At 48.8% G+C, this 24,485-nt stretch overlaps 1 protein-coding gene and 1 long non-coding RNA gene across 7 annotated transcripts in view; one reads left to right on the forward strand and one right to left on the reverse strand.

Moving 5' to 3' along the window:
* The window catches only part of ST8SIA5 (ST8 alpha-N-acetyl-neuraminide alpha-2,8-sialyltransferase 5), a 61,060-nt gene extending 54,987 nt beyond the window's left edge, over positions 1–6,073 (reverse strand). For all 3 annotated transcript variants that reach the window (XR_009406001.1, XM_059409592.1, XM_059409591.1), the window contains exon 1: positions 5,502–6,073. Coding sequence is in view for 2 of the 3 variants with exons in the window: in XM_059409592.1 (XP_059265575.1) it covers positions 5,502–5,632 (131 nt within the window). In the remaining variant the exon portion in view is untranslated. The remainder of the gene's footprint in view (positions 1–5,501) is intronic.
* Positions 6,074–6,075: 2 nt separating this feature from the next.
* Positions 6,076–13,106, forward strand: LOC132023602 (uncharacterized). 4 transcript variants are annotated; one of them, XR_009406003.1, is made up of 3 exons: positions 6,076–6,166; positions 8,455–8,669; positions 12,399–13,106. It is a non-coding gene; the product is annotated as an uncharacterized LOC132023602 (long non-coding RNA). The 4 variants fall into 4 exon arrangements; XR_009406002.1 differs by having other exon boundaries at positions 6,084–6,166; positions 8,142–8,669; XR_009406004.1 differs by lacking the exon at positions 6,076–6,166 and adding an exon at positions 6,202–6,437 and having other exon boundaries at positions 8,142–8,669.
* Positions 13,107–24,485: the final 11,379 nt, after the last annotated feature.

Genomic DNA, 24,485 nt, shown 5'->3' on the forward strand with positions numbered 1-24,485 from the left:
TAAGGCCAAGATATTCATTATGGCATTTTTACTGAACCTTATATCAAAGGTCCTCACCAGCTCAATAAGACAAGAAAAATAATTAAGGTATAGGGTTGCGATAAAAGGAAAAAAAGTCTATGCAGAAATCCCAGAAGATTTTCCAGATAAACTATTGTCATTATGTATACATTATCCAGTTGCTGTTTATAAGATCAAAACATAAGAAAATCAAATTTATTTCTATATACTAGCTACAAATGCTATACAAATTCTGTATGAGACACACACACACACACACACACACACACACACTTTAGTATATGTTTTTGTATATATACTATATATAAATGTTTCAAAAATACAATTTTAAAAAATAAATTTTTACAATAGCAGTTAAAGCTATGTAGCCTGAAAGAAGTCTAGCAATGTTCAAATTCTTTATGAAGAATTATAAAATTTCACTGAAAGACATAAAAAGAGGACATGGGAGGCCCATGCCTATCTGGTCTTCCTCCGAGATTAAGTTTAAAAGGCAGGTTGATGCCAGATTGTAAAAAAATAAAATAAAATCTACAAGGACTTTTATTTCTAACTAAAGGAGAAACAACCACAAAACAGAAAAAAAAAAAAAAAAAAACGACTGCCCTTTCCTGCCCCTCTGTTAAAGTGTAAGTACTTTTAGTCCTCAGCACTTTAGGGACAAAAGTTTATGTAAAGATTTTAGCACTAATAAAGGAGCTTGGGGGCAGTGGGAGGCTTAAAGGAAGAGGGTACCATTTCCATGACCCTGATTCTAGAAAATCCTTTTGACCCATCACTCCCCCAGACCTGTCCTTACCCACACAGCCAAATCTGGATAGGTTTTATCTTACCTGATCCCTCTGCAATGTGTGCCACAGGGGACCACTCTCTGCCTGGCACCATCATCCCTTGGTTTCCTCAACAGCTGTTCCCCTCTACCTCTCTGCAGCCTCAATTTCCAGAGACAGCTCTCCGCTCTGGACCCTTAGATGCAGGGATTCCTTAAGGCTCGCCACTGTGCCCTGACCTTCATCGTCCCTTACTCTGCCTTCTCCTGGGTGATCTCATCCAACCTCATCATGGAACCAGTGCTTTTCTAACAAAGGGTTCCAAACCAATAAGTTATAAAATCAACTTCGTGGTTTACCCCTAGAATTTATTTTAAACTTTCATATTGCAGTGAAATAGACATAACAGAAATTTACCACTTTCACTATTTTTAAGTCTACAGTTCAGTGGCATTAAGTGTAGCCAATCTGTTAGGCAGCCCTCACCACCAGCCATCTCTAAAACTTTTTCATCTTCCCAAACCGAAACCCTATACCCACTAAACACTAACTCCCACCCCACCTCCAGCCCCTGCAACCACCATTCTACTTTCTGTCCCTATGAATTAACTAATCTAGGTGGTTCGTATAAGTAGAACCATACAATGTCTGTCATTTTGTGCCAGGTTTATTTTAGCATAACATCTTCAAGATTCATCCATGTTGGGAAAAAAAAAAGATTTATCCACATTATGTATCAGATTTCCCTTCCTTTTAAAGGCCGGATTTATTTGTCAAATGAAATGGAATAGAAAATATTAAAGCAGGTTTCTTATAAGAAGGTCAAATATTGTTTCACAGAATGGCTGTTTCAAATGGATGTGTACGTGAGTGTGTTCTAGATCCCTGGGTGTAACATAGTTCTTACGGCGGCTAACGATTATAAAAGTTGGGAAAACACTGATTTTGGTGGTGACTAAGTAATCTCCATTGCTAGCCTGGCTCTTCTCCGCCCACAGTTCCGGAGCTCACTTCCAAGGAGCTGCTGGATAGCTCCCTGTCAGCTCCTTGCAGTGAGTTTCCTAACAGATCCAGACTCAAATTTGTCCCTCTTTCCCCCAGACATGCTTCTTCACACACATCTCCTTGATTCTCCACAATCAGACCCTGCCTGCCTCACCTTGCCCCCAGGTACACAGCTGTGATATCTGAGTTATGGTGAATTACTTAGCTCTCCCTGGCACTGGCTATCCTCATTCAAGCTGGCTCTCATCCCCCTTCCTTACCCTTCTACCATGCCTACGGGTCATTTTCCTTTCTTTAGGACCCATTTCAAATGCCTCCATGCACCTTGAAGCCATCCTGATCCACTCTGGGTCCCTCCGGATTTCTGGAAGCCCTTGCTCACATCCCCAATTTGGCTTATGTTTGTATTACCCCTTTCCGTCTTCCTAGCAGACCACAAGCTCCCCGGAGACCGTGGACTGTGTCAGCCTGCCACACCACTGTCCTCAGCACTTAACGTGGTGTTCGGCATAGAGCAAATCTTCATTAAGTACGTGCTCAATCAAGTACGGATAGGAGGAAGCCAAGAACATCAACGGGAAACTTCAGTTTTGTCCCCAGAAGGGGCGACCACACAGCACAGACAGAGACCAGGGGTCCAAGGGAAGAACACATACCGACTCACATCCCCCACTCCCTTCTGGTGAAGTCTGGCCCAAATTCTCCCTGAAATAGCCTGTCATCTCTGTGCTCCTGAGCTCTCTGTGAGGTGGCAAACAATGGAGGCTTTGCTGAATACATCACCAACTAACCCAGCTCGGCACAGAAGCGAAAAATGGCAGCCTTCAGGAATCCCCAAGGTCTAAAGTAGATCTGCCTTCTGCACCAGAGTCTCCTCACTTTGGACGAGGCTGTCACAAGAGCCTCCCAGGCTTTCCCCATCACTCACCTCTCCTTACAGAGCCTGAATAGCCTTCCTCCCCAGAGGCTTTTATCCCATCATTACCCTACTCAAAGACCACATGCGGCTCCCTGTGAGTGAAGGAACCCGGTTCAATCTGCCCTTCCCCATCCACAAAGCACCTCACAGAAGCTACTCACCCAACATTAAATCTGTCCCCGTTCTCCACATTCTCCCTTTTACCAGTTGGATCCATTTCTTCACCGTGTCTTCCAATTACCAGGGGCGCACGTGGGCAAACAGGTGCATGTGCACACACACCCCACCCCCACGTGCACGTGTACGAACACACACACCCAACTTTCAATCATTTCTTCATTATCCTGTATTTATTGAGAGTTTACTATGGACCCGGCACCATGTTTGGTGCTCAGCGTGCAGGTGGGACCCAAGTGTGGAGGACCCTGCCTCGTGGAGGTTCCGGTCCAGAGCGGGGGTTTCTCCATGTCAGCCCTATTGCTATTTGGGGCTGGGCAATGCTTTCCTGGGGGAAGCAGATGATGCAGTTGTAGGATCCTTAACAGCAGCCCTGGCCTCTCCCTGCAAGACGCCCGCAGCTCTCTCCTTTCCCAGTGTGAGAAACAAAAATGTTTCCAGGTACTGCCTGGGGTAACACTGCTCTCCCTTGAGAACTGTGTCTAGAGCAGCAGGGGGAGCTTGCTAGGAGCCCTGTGGGGACCTGGTAACAAGCATGAACTGGACCCACCCCCCAGAGAATCCAATCCTGAGCCCAAGCACCTGCGTATCAGTGGCCCCTGCAGGTGATTCTCATGAGGCTGTCCCAAAACGTGTTTGGGGAACACTCAAGTGGGAAGTGTTCCTAGACCGGACACAGACCAATAATCACACCCAGGTGGTTCATTACAATTGAGTGGGTGGTCCGGGCATGGGAGAGCGGAAGGGAGGCGGTGCCCCATCTCTGCACGTTTGCTTACATGCTCTTTAGCTCTGGTTCTGCATGTCACCACCCCCCCCCCACCCAGACACACACCTAAATTTCACCCTTCCTACATGGACCCATTCAGGTTCTACCTCCTCTAGGCAGTCTTCCCTAACTACTCCAGCCCATTCATATGTCCTTCCTCAGACAGGTTAACACTCACTACTTAACTAGCTCATCTGTGGCCATTTGTTTCCCCAAAGAGACCTCAGGCCTCCTGAACACCAGGACCACACAATCTGCTTCTCCACAGACCCCCACAGCATCCTTCCCGTATCAAGTACAGGCCAGTTTTTCTTGCTTGACTGGACTGAACCTATGTCCCTGGAGTGAGGCCCCAGAGGTGGCATCTGAGATTCAGGGAGTCACGATCTGGGTGTGAGGGAGGGATGGGAGGCAATCAGCATGCCTGCTGAACTCTGGGTGGCTCGCACAGCCACCCAAGACCAGGGCAGGTATGGCAGAGCAAGCAGTTAGGAGTTGAGCTGGTGCTGACCATGAGCACGGATGTTTTCTCACTGTCGACCAGGCAGCATGGATCCCAACAGGCCCAGCAGTACTGAGTCAGTGCCAACGGGGCCCAGGAACCCAGAGTGGGCCTGCTGAGGAGGAAACAAGTGCAGCAGGTGGAGGCCAACAGGGCAGAAGCAGGCCATCTGGGACCTGCCAGTCCTTGCATGGGCTTATCTTGGAGTGGCAGTAGGAGCCAGAAGGGGAGGCAGACCCAAGCCAGCCAGGGGACTCTGAAAATGTCCTTTAAAACCAGCAGCACCATGCAGAGCTCATCAGCTGCCTTCCATGAGGGAAGAATGCAGTCTGGGGAGGTGGTGGGGGGGGGGGGGGGTGCATGGCTGGTTAAATGCAAATGTCCCAGGCAAGGAGCCTCATACTCCCCAGCACAGGGATAGGGACAGGGACAGGGAAGGGAGTAGCCTAACAGCAGCAAAGAACAAAACTCCAGGCGAAAGGAGAGCTAGGCTACTTCCAAAAGGGGCTCCCATGTGGGAGCATCCTAGGGTCAGCGCTATCCCCAAGCTCTGGAGCTAGGCAGAGTACCCCGAAGCATTTCTCCTGGCCAGCAGAAGGAACTGGCTGGCATTTTCACACACGCAGGGACCCAGGCTGTGACACATCCTCCTACTGCTCTTTCTCTTAACAAGAGTCGGCGGGTGGATGGGGTGGGCTGGGAAGAGAGCCCAAGGAGGGGAGAGTTAACTTCGTCTGCCGCTCTGACCTTCTGTGTAAGGATGAAAAAGAACCATCTGCTACAGGAGGAATCAGGTTGTGTTTCGCACGCACCGTGGTTACCGGTTTATGAAAACTGACGATTCCAGTCACGGTCCCAACCCATTATCACTCCCCACCTAACCTGCCGCTTTCCCCCCAGGAGCCCCCACAGAAGTTCTGGACTCAGGGTAATCCTGTTCGGTTTTGAGCCCTCCACACCAGGGAGCCTCCCCTCCAACCAAACGGCCATGGCGCCGTAGATTTGGGGGTGACCTATCTGACTCCTGTGGCCCCCCTCGGGGCATTCGGATGGATTCGTCATCGGCGTAGCCACTCGGAATTCCAACCTGTCCCCCATTTACACAAGAGAACAAAGTTGTCGGGCCCCTCCGGCCCACGCAGGGCAGGCGCTCTCCTGCCGCTGGGAGGAGAGATGCGCTTCGGAGCGCCAGGACCCAACCCCAACGCGGCCGTGCTCGCGGCCAGGTTCCCAACCCGGGCCCCTGACTCTGGGGACGCCCGGGCCGACGCTGCTGCCGCCACCTGGGGACTGGCCCGCGAGCTCCCTGCACCCTCACCCGCGCTCGGACTTTCTTACCTCTTGATGTAGTTTCTGCCGTACAAGATCTGTTGCAGCAAGGTCACCAAGGCGAAGGCGCAGATGAAGATGAAGAGCAAAGTTCGGTTCCCCAACAAATCCCGGTTCGCAGAGGGGTCCGCGTAGCGCATCCTGGCGGCCGCTCGCGCACGGCGGGGCGCGGCGGGCGCCGGACGCCGGGGAGCCCCCGCAATCACGCACGGGGTTTCGGGGCCCCGGCGGGGCGCGCGATCGACCAGGTGCCTCTCGGCGCTGTTAGCCGGGCGGGGGACTTGGCGGGGCAAAGTTTCCGCCTGGCGGGGAGGGAGCAGGGGGCATCCGAGCGTGACCGGCTCCGGGGCGGCGGGCAAGGCAGAGCTGATCGCGGGGAGCTCGGCCGCGGCCCGGGGCCTTCCCTCCGGACGCCTCTACCTCTGGGCGCCCGTGCACGGCAGCCGCCGATTTCCCTGCGGAGAGGCGACTCCAGGTGCCCCGGGCTCGGGGCGGCCCCTCCCCGCCGAGGTGACGACCAATGAGGAGCGGGGCCTGGATGCCGTCCGCTGGTGCACCCGAGAGCGCGGCGCACCGCCCCCTCCGGTCGGGCTCCGGATCGCGGTCGCCTCGCGCCGTGCCCTGTCCGGGCCGGCCACGTCCGATCCCAAGGCCCGCAGCGAGGCAGCGCGAAGGTTGGCCTTCAGTTCTGTAGATGGGAGGTGGGGGGACCAAACACCCGGACAGGCTGGCGAATGACTGGCGGGCGGTGGAGAGGGGGAGGGGTGGAGCGGAAAACGCCAGGTTTGAATCGTGGAATTAAAAAAGGGGGCAGGAAGGGGAAGGCGCGGCTGCGAAGCTGGGCATGCTGGAAGGGAGCGTTTGCTTGCGGCGCGCAGGGTACTGAGTCACCGCGGTGGCCACGTCCTCACGCTCGGGAGATTTCTCCGGAGAAAGCGGAGCAAGGTCAGCGGGCAACCCTTCAAGGACGGGCGCGCGCGGCTCCTGCATGCTGATGGCCTGCGGGGCTGCCCGCCTGCGCTCCGGGCACCCAACTCTTGCAGGGAGAAAATTCAGAGGCTCTACACCCCAGCCACAGGCCTCCTTCCTCTCCGCAGCTGCGGCCCGCGGCTGTTTCTCAAAGACCTGGTTGTCACCGAGACACTGGGACCATGTCTCATCCTCGGAGCCGCTCATAAATCTTAGGTCAGGCAGCCGGCCGCCTTAGGGTACCACGGTCCCCCAAAGCTTGAGTAAGTCAGCAGGTCTAGAAAGGCTGGTGCTTCAGAGGGCACAGAAAGGCAACGCCAAAGTCGTGCCTCTTCAGAAATCCAAGCCCCTAGATGCGCTCCCCTTTTCCTAATCCCCCTCACCCCCCCACCCCCGCCCTGCAAGCCAAGAGCCAGCCCTGTCACCTTGACCCCGCAGTCTCCCACGTCCTGGAGAGTCACGCGCCCACAGCGTTCACCCCTGAGCCCTCCTGGATTATTTCAGGGCGCCCTTTCCAAGGGCCCTACAGCCACTGGGGACGTTCTGGAGTCAGGGTGAGGATTCAGCTCCCAAATAGACGGAAACTATAGTCGCAGCAAGAAAAAATGGCTTTAGTGACGGGCCTCCAGTGCTCTGGCCTTACCCTTTAGTGCTTTGCTCTGGAGCTGGAGAGAGCAAGGAACGGGATGGCAGATCTCATGATTAGGGATTCACCAATAAGCTTGGAATGGGTTTTAATGCACAAGGTGGCAGCGGACCTTGGGCTGTCAAGAGTTTATGTACCAAATAAATACCTGTGAGGTCCATTAAATAAAGAACACAAACATTAAGATGGCCCATTATTATAATAATCCCCATATTTATTTGGTGACTTACTCATCAAAATAGTGCTTGCTTTTGCATATTAATTGAATTAGTGCCTGCTAGCCTCTAACTAACCCTCTTTACAATCAAAAGAACCAAAGGTCTAGTTGTCCAAAGTAACTCACCTAGCAAGAAGTGTTTGGAATGGGAGTGTGGCATTTGCTCCCACAGAGGCAGGGGAGGGCTTTATTGGTGGGGCCAGTGCCCTGCCCCACCCCACCTCACCCTTGGCTTAGAGTTCCACTCTTGCTGTCTTTAATAATTGTCTCTTAATAATTTTGAACTAGGAGGCCCTGCACTTTGCTTTCCACTGGAACACACAGATTATGCGGTGGGTCCCGCACAGTGGTCCAAGTTGACAGAGTCTAATTTTTCACCTAGTTGGCCCTCCCCTGCGGAGGTCACAGGCTACGGTCACTGCTGGAGAGGCACTCTCATCTCCTTTCTTTTCCCGCTGGTTCCCCACCACCATCAAGTACTCTGCCAGATAGTTGTCTTTGAACGCATAGTGCCTTGGAAAAACAAGACGGATCTATTTTAAAACAAGAAATCTAAATTATTCTAAAAATGTACAGCTTGCTGAGTTTCCACAAGCTGAACACTCTCGTGTAACCAGAACGCAGATCGAGACACCAAACATCTTCAGTCCCCCTCCAAGACCCCTCTCCTGCTCCTTTCCAGGGACGTTGTGCTGAAGAGTAACCATTATTCTGACTTTTAGCCCCAAAGATCAGCACTTCCCATTCTTGCATTTTATACAAACAGAATCATACCTCATATATTCTTTTCATGTCTGACTTCTTTTGCTCGCCACAGGTTGGAAGATTCCTCCATGTCACTGTGTATGGTAGGGAGCATTCTAATATGGCCCCCGAGATGCCTCATCCTCTCTGGCTCTTGCACTTTCTCCCAGTTACTCAATTGAACATCCATCTAGGTGTTGCTGTAAAGGGATTGTGGGATGTAATTTAGGCCCAAATCAGTTGGCTTGAAGATAGGGAGCATATTTTCAGTGGGCCCGATCACATGAGCTCTTCAAAGGGACTAAGCTCTTCCCAACGTAAGAGATTTTGAAGCCATGAGACAGACGGACTTGAGGGAAGCTCTTCACTTTTGGCTCTCGTGACAGAGTCCACACGGCAAGAGCTCTGGACGGCCTCTGAGAGCTGACACCGGCTCCTGGCTCACAGGCCGCAAGAAAATGGGGGACCTCAGTCCTCCAGTAACAAGAAAGACCATAAATTTCGCCACCACCTGAATGAACTGGGAAGACAGTCCTGAGCTCCCGGCCTGTGAGGCTGTCTGAAGAGAAGCAAGATTTACGAGCTGTCCCACCGTGAGCTGGTAAGCTTGTGCTGTCCTCAGTCCCTAAGTTGGTGGTCATGTGTTTCCCAGAGCCAGAAAATGCACGCTTCGCACACTCTGGATTAGAGGCTGATGGATACCATTGTTTGTTCTATCTTCTGTCTATATAGAATGTCATGGCTGGACTGTAGCACAACCGACTTATTCACTCTACTGTTGACAGAACCCCAGAGAGTTGCGGCCACATACCTTCCAGTGTGTCCTTTGATGAATATATGCACACCTGCCTGTGGGGTAGCGGTATTTAGGAGTGGGATCGCTGGGTCACAGAAGGCTCAGCTGTAGTGATTCCTGCCAAACAGTTTTCTAAACGGCTGGGTTATTCTTTTCATAGGTATTTGATTCAAACTTGCCATGACCTGATGGGAATTGGGCCCCACCCTAGATGACGCTACCATTAACCAGCTAATCTAACAGCAAAAAAACCCACCAAGCGAAGAGACAAAATAGTCCAGAGAAATGAATTACTTAATACTGGGTGTGGACTCTCTCCGTGGCCAGGTAGCTTGCAGGAATCTGCAGCAAGGGCCAATGCTGACTTTGGCCACAGCTGGAATGCTGGGGTAGTCTCCTGTGTGCGATGCGTTTGGGTCACTTGATCCCCAGCAATAGTCCCTTACACCTCTGCTGACAGGGCCTTCCTAATCCTAACGGTGAATCCCACCATCTTCGTATCAAGTCGGAAGGTACCTTTAACATACACACAGACTTAAGCATCGCGGAGGAGTCAGAGACCAAAGATATAGAGACACGGAGGTCTGCAGTCCCTGTTGTTGTTATTAATATATGGATCTAGGTTCCATTTTAAGCCAAATCCATATTCCAATTGGGGAACTGCTACAAACCCTCGGAAGGCCTTGCAAACAAAAGAGTAAACCGTGGAGAGCTGATCCCTGTGCCAGATTCAGTGCACACCATTTTTATATCCTAATTGCCAGCAACGGGGACAGCTGCATCATTGTTTAAAACACACACGCACGCACAATTAAGCCAAGAAGAAATGTCAACACTGGCACAATCTGCTAAACTGCTGATAACTGATGGGCATTACTCATGCAGGGAGCATTGTCTCTGACAGAAAACGGAAAGATTCCTTTAAAAAAAAAAAAAAAAAAAACCTCAGAGATTTCAACTGGTTTAAGAAAACCGGGGTTGGTAACATTATGGCACAATTGCAACCTGCCAGATTATGTAAGTGACATTCCACCCATGCGTTCGCAGAGTCTGTGATAAGTCCAGGCTGTTCTTCTGCCTCTTCCTATCTGTGTTCGCAAGGCGGCTCCAAGAGGCTGATTCCTGGTTCGGGGACACTCTGTCTGTGCTGAGGGTGTCTTGCAGCCACCGAGCAGAAATGCCCAGGGATAACCTCTGAATCTAGAGAGCCAGAGCTCGCCATTGCTCGGGCATCTGTGGACGCTGGATCCTCCTGGTTTTCACTAAGCTGTTATTATAGAATAGAACTAGAATTTAAACTCCTCATTCGGTTCCCTTATAATGCACCAAGCATGTTCGAAATAACTTATTAAATGATCCTGAACGAGGCTATGAAGTAACAGTGTGGCCTTCCTGTGTCTCACCTGAGAGACAACTTCCTTTTGTCCTCGCACTACTCCCCCCCCTCCCCCAGGGATTCTCCTTCTGTATCTGCCCTGGAGGACCCAGTTTGCTTCCAGAGGCAGAGACAGGCTTCTCAGTATTAATCCACAAAGGCTCCTGCATCTCAGGGCAGAAAAGACTCATTTCCCCCTGGGGGTTGTCACATTCCCACAGGTAGCCAGAAACAGCTACACTCTTCATAATGAGGTCACTTGGGGACACACTGAGATGACACAGTGTCTTCTTTGCTCACCTTCAAGGCCAGGCCCTGGGCTAGAAACCCCTGGGATCAGGTTCTGCCCTTTGAGGAGGAGCTCTGACAAATTCAGCTCAGAGAAGGTTTCTCATTTCCAGTCCAGGGCAGGCTCCTCGATGCGTTTTGCTGGTGGTCTGTGTAATGCTGAGACTTCAAAAGAATGCCTGGGAACACAGCGGCTTGGAAATGTTTAATGTTCCTTGGGTACCTGTAAAGAGAAAAGCAATACGTGTCCTACTATGATCATCCATTTCTAGAACACCAGAGATTCCCGGTCCTAATGTCACAGCCACAGTCAAGTAGGTTCACTTAGCCTCTGTCCTGGTTTCTCAAGGTCCAGGCTTTCAGTGCCTGTGGTGGGAGTGTCTACTATGTGGTAGGTATTGCATGATGAGCCAGGGAAATGAGGATCTGTAAGTCATAGTCTGTGCCCTTGAAGGAGTTTAGGTGGCAGTGAAGAGGGCATACACTACCCTCTAGTAGGAGAAGTAAGCCTCTAACCAAGTGGGAAGATCGTGGGTTGTTGGGAGGTAGGGCAAAGAATGGCAAGGAAGGGGTCGAGACGAGGTGGTCTTTGAGCTGAACTGTGCCAGGGAAGGATGATTAGCCAGGTCACTGAGTGGGGCAGGGGCAATGCGGACAAAGCCCAGCAGCAGGAGACGACGTGACCTGGTCAGCTCAGGGTTGCTGGAGAGATGAGGCTGGAGGAGAGGGCAGGAGCCAGAGCACAGGAGTGGGGCTCTGATCCACCATACCATTGCAAGATTTTAAGTAGCAGAACAACATGATTAGATTTGCATTTTGGTTAAACCAACCTCCGGGTTGGTAGAGAGCAGCTGGAGGGAGAAATGCCTGAAAAGGCACAGACGTGAGAGCCTCTCTCTCCTCTGGCTGACAGCACCAGACCCCTCCCCACTGCTGTGGCCTCACCCACACACCCCCAGAGGCAGGCAGCCCCACCGCTCCTGTCATTGTTGTGCCAACCTGAGAAAGAATACCCTGCCCCCTTCCAGGGGAGCAGGCAGGGAGCAGAGGCACAGGCTTACTGCCTCGGATGTGATCGCTATCTCTGTATGAAGGGCGTCATCAGCCCTCTTAGTTGGTATTCATGGACATTGGTGAAGCGTGGTTGGGGCCAGTCCACCGCACACTGGTACAATCCCAGAGCATGTCGCCAGGACACCCTTTTTGCCATTTTCTGGGGTTCCTTCTACTCCGCAGGTTTCTGGTACAAAAACTCTCTCTTCCTCCTCCCTTTGACAACCCTGCCCTTGGAGAAGGTTCTGGTAACTTTCATTTATATCTTACTGTTCCTGATGGGGAGAAACATAAACTGAATTGTCCTCTGGGCCTGTAGTAAAGGTGATGTCCTATTAGAAATGCACACAGAGACATATGAAGGGACCTATGGGTGACCACCACCTGACCCATGTGCTCAGACATCGCAGCCTAATGGGGAGAGGGTTTTCTAGGAGAATACATACCTGGTATTATAAATATGGAGTAGTGGAAATGGGATTTGTTTCTAAAAGAAATTTCTTTTTTTTTTAATTTATTTATTTCTTTTCAGCATAATAGAATTCATTGTTTATGCACCACACCTAGTGCTCCATGCAATCCGTGCCCTCCATAATACCCACCACCTGGCTCCCTCAACCTCCCACCCCCCCGCCCCTTCAAAACCCTCGGATTGTTTTTCAGAGTCCATAGTCTCTCATGGTTTATCTCCCCTTCCAATTTCCCCCAACTCCCTTCTCCTCTCCATCTCCCCATGTCCTCCATGTTATTTGTTATGCTCCACAAATAAGTGAAACCATATGATAATTGACTCTCTCTTCTTGACTTATTTCACTCAGCATAATCTCTAAAGGAAATTTCTTGTCATCTACCCACATCAGTACTTACATTGGAAGAGCAACAGCATTGGTGTCTTCCACCTGAACACCCTGAAAACAGATCATTGTTGACAAGCGTGGTCACCGGTGTGACAGCCTTCGCCCAGCTACATTGTGGATTTGCCCAGATGGCCACTGCTTACAGGCCAAGTGGACAGTGCTGTGTACGGGGGTCAGCAAACTGAAAGGGCTTTGCGAGCCATACAGTTTCTGTTGCACTCAGCTCTGCTGTTGTGCTGTGAAAGATAAATGATGCAGAAACACATGAGCGTGACCAGAGTTGGTCCACAGGTTACAGTCTGTTGCCCCATCTGTGGCCACACCACGTGATTTGCAGAGCCCCGTGCAAAAGACCCACCCCACTGAACTAGAGAATCACTGTGAAAGGGAGTCCCCTGTGTTCGGGCATTATGTCTACAAAGGACTGATAAATTACAACATGCGAATCCGTTATCCACTGTCAACATGTTTGCACAGATTCAATTACTCCTGAAGTACAGCCTGGAGATCATGGGATGACATTTCCACAAAGAAAGTGCCCCCTAACTTGGACCACTTGTTTCATAGACATATGCCCCTGGTCACCAGGGACTCCTGAGCACAAATATGGGCTGCTTGATGAGACTCCATCTCACTTCTGGAGACAATAAATTCTTGTGTCCTAAAGGTCATCGTGTCAGTTAGGAGCTTTTGACTAAAGTAACAAAGACCACAGAGAAATGTACTATCCCACCTACCAGAAAAACTGGAGGTGGGGTGGGCTCCGCAATTGGCCAATCAGTCTTTCTAGAACCCAGGTTCTTCCCATCCTCTGTTGCATCATCTAAATTATAGGCTTCTTCTCAAAAGTGGCTGTCCTCATGGCTCTATGAGAGCTGCCATTAGTAACTGGGGAGAAGCAGAAGAGGGGGGTGTGTAGAGAGAGAGAGAGAGACTCCTCCAACCTAGGACCAATAATATTCAGCAGAGGGATGCCATGCCTTGACTGGGTTGCACCGGGTCCCTGAACCAGTCACTGACAAGGGAGGGTATTATCCTAGTTGGTTTAATCTACCAAAGAGGCTCCCCAGGATCCAGGATCTATTCCAGAAACCATGTGGCTGCTTCCACAGATGGAGATAGAACAGATGTTGGAGAGTCAACCTGATATCATTGAGGGCAGCACTTTTTCATTTATGTTTCCTTTCTTCCTTTCAACAGGGCACCACTGCTGTCATTGGTTAGTGCTGATGACAGACAAACAAGAGAGTGAGAAAAGGTGCCCCTCCAATGTCCCAGAAATGTTTCAGAACCATGAAGAGTATCACAGGTAGCCCTGTCTCCTGCCCATTTCCCCAAACACACACATGTTACTCGTTCACTGACGGTAGCACGTATGACAATACTTACAAAGCTTGTAGGAAAAGAGAGAAGCCAGGCAACGGGTCAGCTAAATTGTAAGAGTGGAAACAGATTATGTTTGTGTCTGAATGCCTTGGTGTTTGGCTGCAAAGACAGTGACAGGCTGGGGAAAGTAGCTGCCAGTGTGGGAGTGGGGAGGTATTACAGGTTGGTGGGAAGGAGCTCAGTCTGGGGAGTCAGAGGAGACATGCTTTAGGTCTCAGGCCTAGGAGTTCAGGAGAGACCCCTGCCTTCTCTAACCCACTGGTGTCCTCATATGGAAACTGGAAAATATAATATCTATCCCTCAAAGTAGGAGTTTTTGAAGATTAAATATAAAGCTATAAAAGCATTCTGTAAACTATAAAGCCATATGACTCTAAGATAAATTAAACCACATTATTTGCAATGGCCTGGGAGAGAAAGATTTCACAAATGTTGAGTTTCAGCAGATTCGTGAAGGGGGCCAGGTGTCCTCAGCAGCCTCCCTTGTCCCCATCAGCCCTGCCTACTCCAAGTGCCCAGGACTGTCTACTGCACATAACTCTGCAGCATCCCCACTGAAGCCCAGACTGGGATGTGCCCCCTTTGTTCTCCTCCCATGGAAACTCACTCATCTCGACTCTCACTATCCCATCTCCTTAACACACATCTGCAACTCACCTAAGGAAGTACGAAACGGTGGTGAGCATAGTCCTGAGTCAGAATACAGAATTGTAGGCCCTGCTCTGCCACTAACTAGCCCTCTGATTTCAGGCTTCGTTAACCTAGTGGCAACCTTGGACTTTGAACCTACAAAATAAAAAAAGAGTTGTAGTTTTTAAAACTCTATCCAGCATGGAAACCAGGCTTCAAAACACAATGGTGCTCCATACCCTCCATCCAGCCTTCCCTCCTGCCCGTCTTGACCTGAATGGCAGCAGAGAGTTACCATCATAAAAATGCAAGGGCTTTGCCGAAGTGTATTTTGAAAACCACTGAGCTAAATGATCCCCCAAGGGCTCATTCATCTCTACAATTCTCTGTTTCTACTTCTAAGATAAATGACTTCATGCTAATGTGAGACAGAATATAATATGGTTCCCCCACCTAGAATCATTTGTATCTAAGTAGGAATTCTCAGAGATGCATACTCTCCTGAGTTCATAAATGAAGATGGAATTTCAGGCACCCTGCATGTGAAAGGGGTAGTTGAGAGACTCCCCGAACCCCCTAAAATCACTCAATTAGGATTATCCACTCAGCGTTCATGTGGGACCTCATCTTGAAGCAGTTAATGGCATTTTGGGGGGTGGTGAGCAACCTGTTGGCTTCTCAGTTTGGGACCTACCAGAGCATGGCTCCCATCAGCTCCATGGTTAACCACCAAGGAGGACAAGGGAAGTCACCATGTTTTTATGGGGCAGGGCTGGGAAGAGGATGAGCTACAGCCGGGTTCAGCTCTGGGCACAGAAATTCCCCAAATGACAAGACTTAATATACACAGGGTTTTTCTTTCCTGTGACATACCGGACATTCAGAGGTGAGCGATTCAAGGCTCAGAGGGTGGGTCCATTCAAAAAAAGTCTTCAAAAATTCAAGCTCCCTCTAGCTCATTACTCTTTTGTTCCAAGGAAGGAGGACCCATGACCAATGGTGGGTTCCATGTCAGGAGTTCGTCAGCCATAAGGAGGGGAGAAAACAATCCCCAGAATTTCAGTTCTGGGATCTTTATGTTGGCCTAGACGCTTGAGTAATTTACCAGAATATCTTCAGATTCTTCAACATAACTTTTCATGTCATTTGACTAGATGTAGATGAGAGCTGCATAAGTGATAGAGTGTGTGAACTTTAAAAATACATTTGTACTCAATAACTATATGCTACAAAATTCCTATTTTCTTTTTAACCGTTTTAAGAAGGATAACATATGTACTGATAGGTACTCAAATCTTGCTGTACGGCCCCATGAATGACCACAACATGAAGACACCCACGGAACCACCGCTAAGATAAAAGAGTGAAGGAACTAAGATAAAAGAGAAAAGGAAACCACCAGCCCCCAAAACCTGCCTTGGGCTCCTCCCAATCTAATATGCCCTGTCCTTTTCTCTTCTTTTCTTCTCATCCTCTGTCCTATCCTTGTCTTCTCTTGTGCTCCCCTCACATCCCAGGCCTCTCAGAACCCCCAGGGCACAGGGGTGCTGGTGGCAATGGTAATAATTTGAGGCTGTGTTGCCTTCTGGCACACAGCATGTGGCAAGAGCAGGACCTGTGGAGCCAGACTTCCTAAGATCCAGCTCTTAGCTCCTCTGCTCACTAGCTTTGTGAATCCAAGCAAGAGATATATCTCTGTCCCGTGGGTCCGATCACAGTTTGGCAGTAGGCTGGGCACTCCGCGCATGGTGACCCATGTGAGGTCACTGCATTTTCATTTTTATTCCTTGGGTTGGATCTTTTAAAAGCCCCGGGAGGTACTTGTTATTTCTACTTCACTGAGACGTCCACTGAGGCAAAATGACTTGCCCAACACAGCACGGTGGGTCGGAGGCAGAGGAAAGGCCAGCCTGTGAGCCCTGAGGCTGCACCGGCACGTGTCTTGGAGCTGCAGGCCTCCTACCCCTTTGGGGCTGAGATCAGACAGGTAATTTAGACAAGCCCACAGGCGCCCGGCCATCCAGATGCTTGTTTGACCCAGGGGTGCTTGGTTCCTTAACTGATTCACTCTCGGCTTCATGCTTCTCTCTGCTGCGCCAGAGAATTTCTTCAACAGACGCACAGACGCCAACCTTACAACACCTGCTAATAAAACCTTCCTTGGCAGGATTGGGTTCCGGTGGTGTCTAGTAACTCCAGACATGAAGGAGTAAATAGCTGGTCATGCAAAGAGTGTGCGGGACCCTCCAGGAGCAGAGAGAATGCAGAGCGATCAGGGTCAAGGCAGCATCTATGGCCAGGACAGGGACAGGGCTAGGAGCTGGCAAGCAGGGCAGCTGGTGGAAAGAGGAGGACAGTGAACCAAAGTCACGCCCCAGCCTGGCTGTGTTGGCAGTGCTGGGGCCATTCCTGCCGTTACCTGACAACTGCTCCTGGATAATACCCCTGGGACAGGTGCTGGGCAAGACAGGCGTCTGTGTGGTTTGGGGGGATCAGGGGGAAACTCCTTACCCCTCCCTAAAGGGGTATTATTATTTAAAGGGTCCGGGCCTTTCCTTCTATGAGATACAGAAGACTGTCAAGCAAGTAACCCTAGGAGAAGAGGCCCAGGGATATGTCCAAAGTGATGTAGGTAGCATAGGGATGAGAGCCTCCCCCTGGAGGCGGTTTGACCAAACCCTGCTTCTCCTATCCCACTTGGGAAGCCTGTCCTTGGCTTGCTCACTGTGTTACAGCTCCCTCCCTTCTCCATGGGGGGCTGTGAAACAACACCATCAAGGCACTGAATGCTCACTGTGTGCTAGGCACTCTTCACAGAGCTTCCCTGCTCTTAATGCATTTAATCTCCCTTGAATGAAGGTAGGTGAAAGGGAGGAACTCTTTTCAAGCCTACACACTTGGGGATGGAGAGGCCCCAAAGGTTCAGTAACTGTCCAAGGTGCTGGATCTACGTAGAGGTGGGAGTGCGATCTGCACCCAGGCCCCCAGGCCCTAGAGCCCAACCTTCCACTTCTCACTGCAGGCTGCACATTCCCTAGACTCCTTGTTGTCTCCCAAGCCACAGGACCCCAAGGCCCAGGGCAGGGTCAGTTTGCTCCTGGGTAGCCAGAGCTGAGCCCTTCATACCCTTCCAAGGCTTCCATCACTGATGACCTACATTCCCCTCAGACTGCTCTGTAAACTCAGTGTTTGGTACTGAGGCTGGCTGCCTTCCCCTTATCCTGGGCTCCTACTTCCAGGCTGGGGTGTTGGGGCAGCATCCAGAAGATGCAACCAGGAGCCAGCCTCAGAGGCCTCCACCTCCCTGCACCTGCACGCTTCTCCTCCCTCTCCCGGGGAGCCCCCAGTGTGGGAGGCAGAGTAGCCTGTCCAAGAGCTCGGGCTCTGGAGTCAGGCTGCCTGGGTTCTAATGGCAACCCAGCCAGTGATGTTTTATTCTCCTTGAAAAGTTTCTTGAGCTCTCTGAGCCTCAGTTTCTTTCTTTATGAGATAGAGTAATAAAAGAAACTACCTTCCGGAGTTATGCTGGGGACTGAGATTCAGCAAATCCTTACCCACTTAAAAGCCAGCCAGCTGCACAGGAAGCATTCGGGCAATGTTAGTACGTACTAGGACCGCATCTTGTCAAGCACATTCTGAAACCATAAAGTCAGAAATTCTACTTTCTAACCATAGCTTCCTACTTTCTCTTCTTAAAGCTCTTCAGCCCCCATAGCCTGCTCTGCTGAGTTAGTGTGCCAAGGGCTGGAGTCCCTGTTCTTCTGTAGATGGGCCACCTCCTGGCTTCTTGTCCTTTCCTACTTCATTAAATAAAACCCCATGGTCAATCACTTTACTGACATTCTTATAATTACTCACAATTTTCTCATGCTTGGTCTGTTTCTCTCAGGATCAGGTTCAGTGGTATATAATAGAAAACCCAAAATAACCATTCTCAAAATAGTTAAGAGTATATTTCTCTCATATAAAAGAAATCCAGAGGTAGTAAGCTCAGAGGTGGGGCAGTAGATCTGAGTGCATCAGGGACACCTGCTCTTCTTCTCTTGCTATTTACTCATGTTCTATCACACTGTGTCGGAGTGCACGATGGCTGTGGGAGCTCCAGCCGTGGTGTCTACATTCCAGAGAGCACAATGGAGGAAGACAGCCTCCCCATCCAACATGTTCCTCTTACATCCCAACAGCCAGAACCCCATCACATAGCCTCACCTGGCCACTGCTTACTTCCTGTCCCAAATAAGAGGGAGGAGGTGGAGGGTCCCCACCACCCCCACCCAGCCAGTCCCCAGACAGTGATGATTTTGCCACCCACTCCCACTTTGAGGCTGGCCTGCTGCTGGAGAAAATCACGTGCTGACAGGCACCTCTAGAGGCCGTGGCTTCCAGCCCCACTGAGCCCCCCACACTCCTGGATGAGGCCATTCCCCTCTCTTTTGCTTGCCTCCTGGTAGTCATTCCAAGTAGTCAGTCACTCCCCTGAAATGCTCCCTCCCTTCCTCCCCCTCGTCTGTCTTCAGATGTCCTTTTCGTTCCTCTGCAGCTGCTCCAGCTCCCCTCAGGGGTGACTGCCACCCAGGAAGGAGGGAACTTGCTCTTTTCCCTTGAATCCTACAACCAACAGAGATGACCTGGCGAGAGCTGAGGTGCTCCTGACTAACCGCTTCATCCAGACTCTCTCCCTGGGCGATTTGTTTCTAACGGTGGTATTGATGGTATCGATGTTTCACTTGGAAGGAGGCTCCCAGGGGAAGTCGGAGGCTCCAAGCAGGCTGACTTGGCTTGTTTTGGGGGACACGGTCCCCCCAGCAGTCCCTCCATCCTTCCTCACATCAGCTGATGGGCCTTGGAACAGAGAAAAGTGCTCCCTGAAGAAAGCTTAGCATCCTGAGGCTCCATGAGCCCCAGACCCCTCCAACAGCCCCACCAGGCCAGCACATGGGCGCCACACACTCCATCCACCTCTAAAAAGAGGGAAAGTGGCTTGAGAGAGGGAATTCCCCCATGCTAAAGGAACCGTGTCTATATTCTTATGAAAACGTCCCCTTTGCATTCCTAGCTGCTTGTAAGGAGCAGTCTGAGAGCAGATGTCCCCAGGTTTGGGGACTGGCTGAGGCAGCCACCCCATCCTTCAATAAATGGAGGGGAAACCACCAACCCGCTTCCATACAGAACCTTGGTTTCTGCCCTGCTGGGAGGACTGGAGTTGGGGTGCGGGTCTGGGGGCTCATGTTGGTTCTTGGGGCCCCGTCAGCCACCCCCCTTCTCTGTTGCCCCTGTCAGGGCTAATGAGGGCTAGGGCCGGGAGACTGCTCAGGAGCTCAGTGGTTCCTACTTAGTGTGAAAAGTCTGCCTTCTAGGTTGCTATAAAAAGGAGCAAAAATAACAGATGTGCCTCTTCGTCTGTCTTTATGTTCCCTGTTTCATTTATCACACACATCTTGCAATAGCTACTCATTTTCACATTTCCCTCACTTCCTCCCTCCAACGTGAATTACTTAAAATAACAGCTACCACTCAGGGTCAGCCCCAGCCAGGACGAGGGAGGTGCTCAGGGATGAGGACTGTGCCCGAAAGAAGCCTCAGGTGACCCCTGCCCTCATCACCGTCCCTCAGACTCCTCAGCTTCTCAGAAGCCCCTGGTCTTTCCTTCCGAAGCCAGAGGCAGTACTGAGTGAGGCCCCCTGGGAACTCATCTCCCACTGCAGAGGCTTCGATGACACTGGAAACTTCCCTGAGAACAAGGTTGGCTGGGAGAGAAAGAGACAGATGGACATGACCCATGTGGCATGGAAGGAGAACCTGACCAGAGACATGACCGGGGTTCTGGTCCAATACATTCTCTCAGCATGCTGTGCACCATGGGCAAGTTGCATCCCCTCTCTGAGTCTCAGACTCATCATCTGTAAAACAAGGGGTGTGAGGGCCCATCCTGTGCTGGGTTCCTGCCTGGAGCCTCTTCAGGATTCAGTCCTGACCCCTAAATCTCTCTTCTCCTTCCCTCACCAGTTATGTTTGCCAATGCCTTAGTTAGCTGCCTATTCACATCACGCCTGGTCTAATGTAGTACACTCTGGACTGCTCTTCCAACCCCGCTGCCAGCCTCTAGAGTCTGTTCTCCATACTGCCACCAGACTTCTTAATGCTGATCTCATGCACTGTTTAAAACCCTTCAGATGCCTTCCTGCATTCGACTCCTTACCCAGGCATGCAAGGATTACCACTGTCCCACTCTCTTTCCACAGCTCCTGACCTCATTCACAAATATTTATTGAGCCTGCTCCATGCCCAGCCCTGTTCTAGGAGCTCAGAATATAGCAATAAATCTTCAAGAGTCAATTCAATTGTCACCTCCCTTGAAAAGCTTCCCTGCACTCCACTCCTTCGTGCCCACCAACAGGGTGAGTTCATTGCCTCTTCCTCCTGTGTGTGCAAACTGCTAAACATGACAGACTGGGAGGGAGCTGAGAACAGCAACCTCTCCTTCATGGCTGTATCACCAATGGGCATACCTAGGGAAGTTGTGTTCAGTTAATGTTTGTTCAATATCATGGTCAGTTTTATGTGTTGACTTGGCCAGGGCAAGTACCCAACATTTGGTCAACATTACTCTACATGCTTCAGCGAATGCATTTTTTTAGATAAGATTAACATTTAAACCAGAAGACTTTTAATAAAGCAGATTACTCTTCATAATGTAGGAGGGCCTCAACCAATCAGGTGAAGGCCCTAGGAGAAAAATGATTGACTTCTTCCCAAGGAAGGGGAACTTCTACATTTGGACTGCCTTCAGACTAGAGCTGCAACATAGCTTTTCCCTGAGTTTCCAGCCTGCCAGCCTGTTCTGCAAATTTAGGACTCACCAACCCCCACAGCCATGAGAGACAGTTCCTTAAACATTCTCTCTCTCTCTCTCTACACACACACACTCTGTTGGTTCTGTTTCTCTGGAGAATCTTAACATACTGAGTGAATTATTTCACCCCACCACTACCACCGCCACCCCTACTTATCTGATACCTGTGGCTAAAGAAGGTGTAGGAAGAGGAGGAAGAAAAATGTGTAGCTTTTTCATATGATTATTAGCCATTTTTTAAATCTTTCTTTATGAAGAACCTGCATAGGTCTTTTGTCCTTTTCACAATGCTGTTGTCTTTTATTATTGATTTGTAGGAGGTTTTCAACATTCTGGACACATGTTCTTTGTCAAATGGAATGGCTTACAAATGTTTCCTCCTAGAATGTGGTCTGTGTTTTTATTTCTTAAATGATTAGAATTTTTTTTGATCAATAGAAATTTTTAATTTTGATGACTCTACCCATCAATCAAATCTACCTATTTTTTCCTGCTATGATTAGAGCCTTATGTGTTTTAAGAATGTTTTCTCTAGAAGCTTTGTAGATTTACCTTTTGCAATTAAATTTATGACCTATTTCAAATTAATCTTTGTATGGCATGAGGTAGAGGTCAAGGTTCATTTCTACTCCATAAGGACATTCAGCATTCCAGTCCCATTTTTGGAAAATTCATTTAGTGCTTTTGTTAAAAATCAAGCTATACGCTATGGGTTTACTTCTAGATTTGTTTGATATTCTGTTCCATTGATCTATTTAGTTATCCATATGCCAATACCATATTGTCCTATCTATTATAATTTCATAGTGCATCTTGAAATCTGGCAGTATAAATTCTCCAACTTCAATCTTTAAGACTGTTTTGCTTATTCTAGGTCCTTTGCAATTTCATGTACATTTTAGAATAAGCTTTTCAATTTCTGCAAAAAGTCTAATGGGACTATAATTGGGATGGCATCTTAACAATATGACATGTGGACAAAATTAAGTCTTCAAATCTATGAACATAGAATACATCTCCATTTATTCATATCTTATTTAGTTTCTCTCAGCTCTATTCTGTAGTTTTCAGCATACAGGCCTCCCACATCTTTTGTTAAATTTCTTTCTGAGTATCTTATGGTTTTTGATGTTATTGTAAATAGTATTTTAAAAATTACTTTTTAGAACAGTTTTAGATTTGGGGCACCTGGGTGGCTCAGTCAGTTAAGCATCTGACTCTTGACTCAGCTCAAATCTTGATCTCAGGGTTGTGAGTTCAAACCCCACACTGGGCTCCACGTTGGGCATGGAGCCTACTTAAAAAACAAAAAACCAGTTTTTAGATACAAAGAAACATTGTAAAGGTAGTACAGAGAGTTCCTAAATAACCCACACTTAGTTTTTCCTATTGTCAACAAATTATATTAGCATGGGACATTTATCACAATTAAGGAACCATACTGATATGATGTTATTAACTAGCATCCAGCGCTTATTAATATTTCCTTAGTTTTACCTAAAGTCGCTTTTCTGTTCCAGGATCCCATCCTGAACACCACATTACATTTAGTTGTTATGTGTCTTTAGGTGCCTTTGGACTGTAACAGTTTCTCCGAGATTTTCCTTGTTTGTGATGACAATTTTGAGGAGGTATTTTGTAGAATACCCTTCAGTGGGGTTCGTCTGATATTTTTCTCATGATTAGACTGAGCTTCTTGGTTTTTGGCAAGACGACCACAGAGGTAAAGTGCCATTTTCATCATATCATGACAAGAGCACATACTATCAACATAACTAATCACTGTTGATTTTGACCTTGATCACCTGGCTGAGGCAGTGTCTATCAGCCTTCTCCACTGCAACGTTACTTTTCCCTCTCTCCATCCTATACCCTTTGGAAAGAAGTCATCACTATATATAGCCCCGCTTAAGGAGTGGAGAGTTACGCTCCAAATCTTTTAGGGTAGAGTATAAATTATTTGGAATTCTTCTCCATGGGCAATCTGTCTGTTCTCCCCCACTGATTTATTCCCCATCTACAGCTGTGCTAATGTATACATTATTTGCCATCCGTATCTATTCTTTGGTGAAATTTCTGTTCAAATATTTTGCCCATTTAATAATTGGGTTGTTTTCTTATTCTTAATTAAATTTTTGCCCATATATATTTTTGTCCAGATACAGATGTATCTTTTGCAAGTATTTTCTCCCAGTCTGCAGTTCCTCTTTTAATTTTTTCAGTAGTGTGTTTCAAAAAAATCAGAACTTTATTTTAGTGAGGTTCAGAGTATCTTTGTTTCTAGTGAGTGTTTATGGTGTTGACTAAGAAGTCACTGCCAAACACAAGATCATAAAGATGCTCTCACTGTTTCCTTCTGTAAGTTTCACAGCTTCAGGAATTACATTTAGTTCTGGGACTCATTTTTTTTCCTCTTTTCTTCTTTTTTGGGAGAGAGAGAGAGAAAGGGCTGGGGGTTGGGGCAGGAAGTGGGAAGGGCAGAAGGAGAGAATCTTCAGCCCCAACTTGGGGCTCCATCTCAGGACTCTGAGATCATGACATGAGCTGAAATCAAGAGTTGGACGCTTAATAGACAAAGCCATCCAGGTACCCCTGGGACTCATTTTCTCTTCATAATTCCTTTGTTTAGAGGCAACTACTGCTAGTTAGCATTTCCATGCAGTTTTTTTAAGCTGAGGAGGTTCAAAGTGTTTGTTTGTGTAGGTTGCCTTTAAAAAAACAAACAAACACAATTTTATTTTTTCAGAGCAGTTTTAGGTTCACAGCAAAATGAAGCAGAAAGTACAGAGTGCTCCCATGTACCTGCAGCCCACCCCCTCCCCAAATGCACAGCCTCCTTCACCATCAACATCCCCTGCCAGAGCAGAAAATATGTCACAATCCATGAACCTGCATGGGCACACCATTATCATCTGGAGCCCACTGTTCCTATTACAGATCACTTCGTGTTGTACATTAGATGGGTTTGGACAAATGTATAATGACATGTACCCACCCTTGTAGTATCTTACATAGTAGTTTCACTGCTCTAAAACTCCTCTGTGCTCTGCCTATTTGTCTCCCCTTCCCTATCCCCACCCTTACCAACCCCTGAGCTTTTTACTGTCTCCATACTTTTGCCTTTCTAGAAGGTCGTATAGTTGGAGCCACACCATATGTAGCTTTTTCAGATTGGTTTC

The sequence above is a fragment of the Mustela nigripes genome, chromosome 8 (genome assembly GCF_022355385.1).
Source record: "Mustela nigripes isolate SB6536 chromosome 8, MUSNIG.SB6536, whole genome shotgun sequence".
Classification (NCBI taxonomy): domain Eukaryota; kingdom Metazoa; phylum Chordata; class Mammalia; order Carnivora; family Mustelidae; genus Mustela; species Mustela nigripes.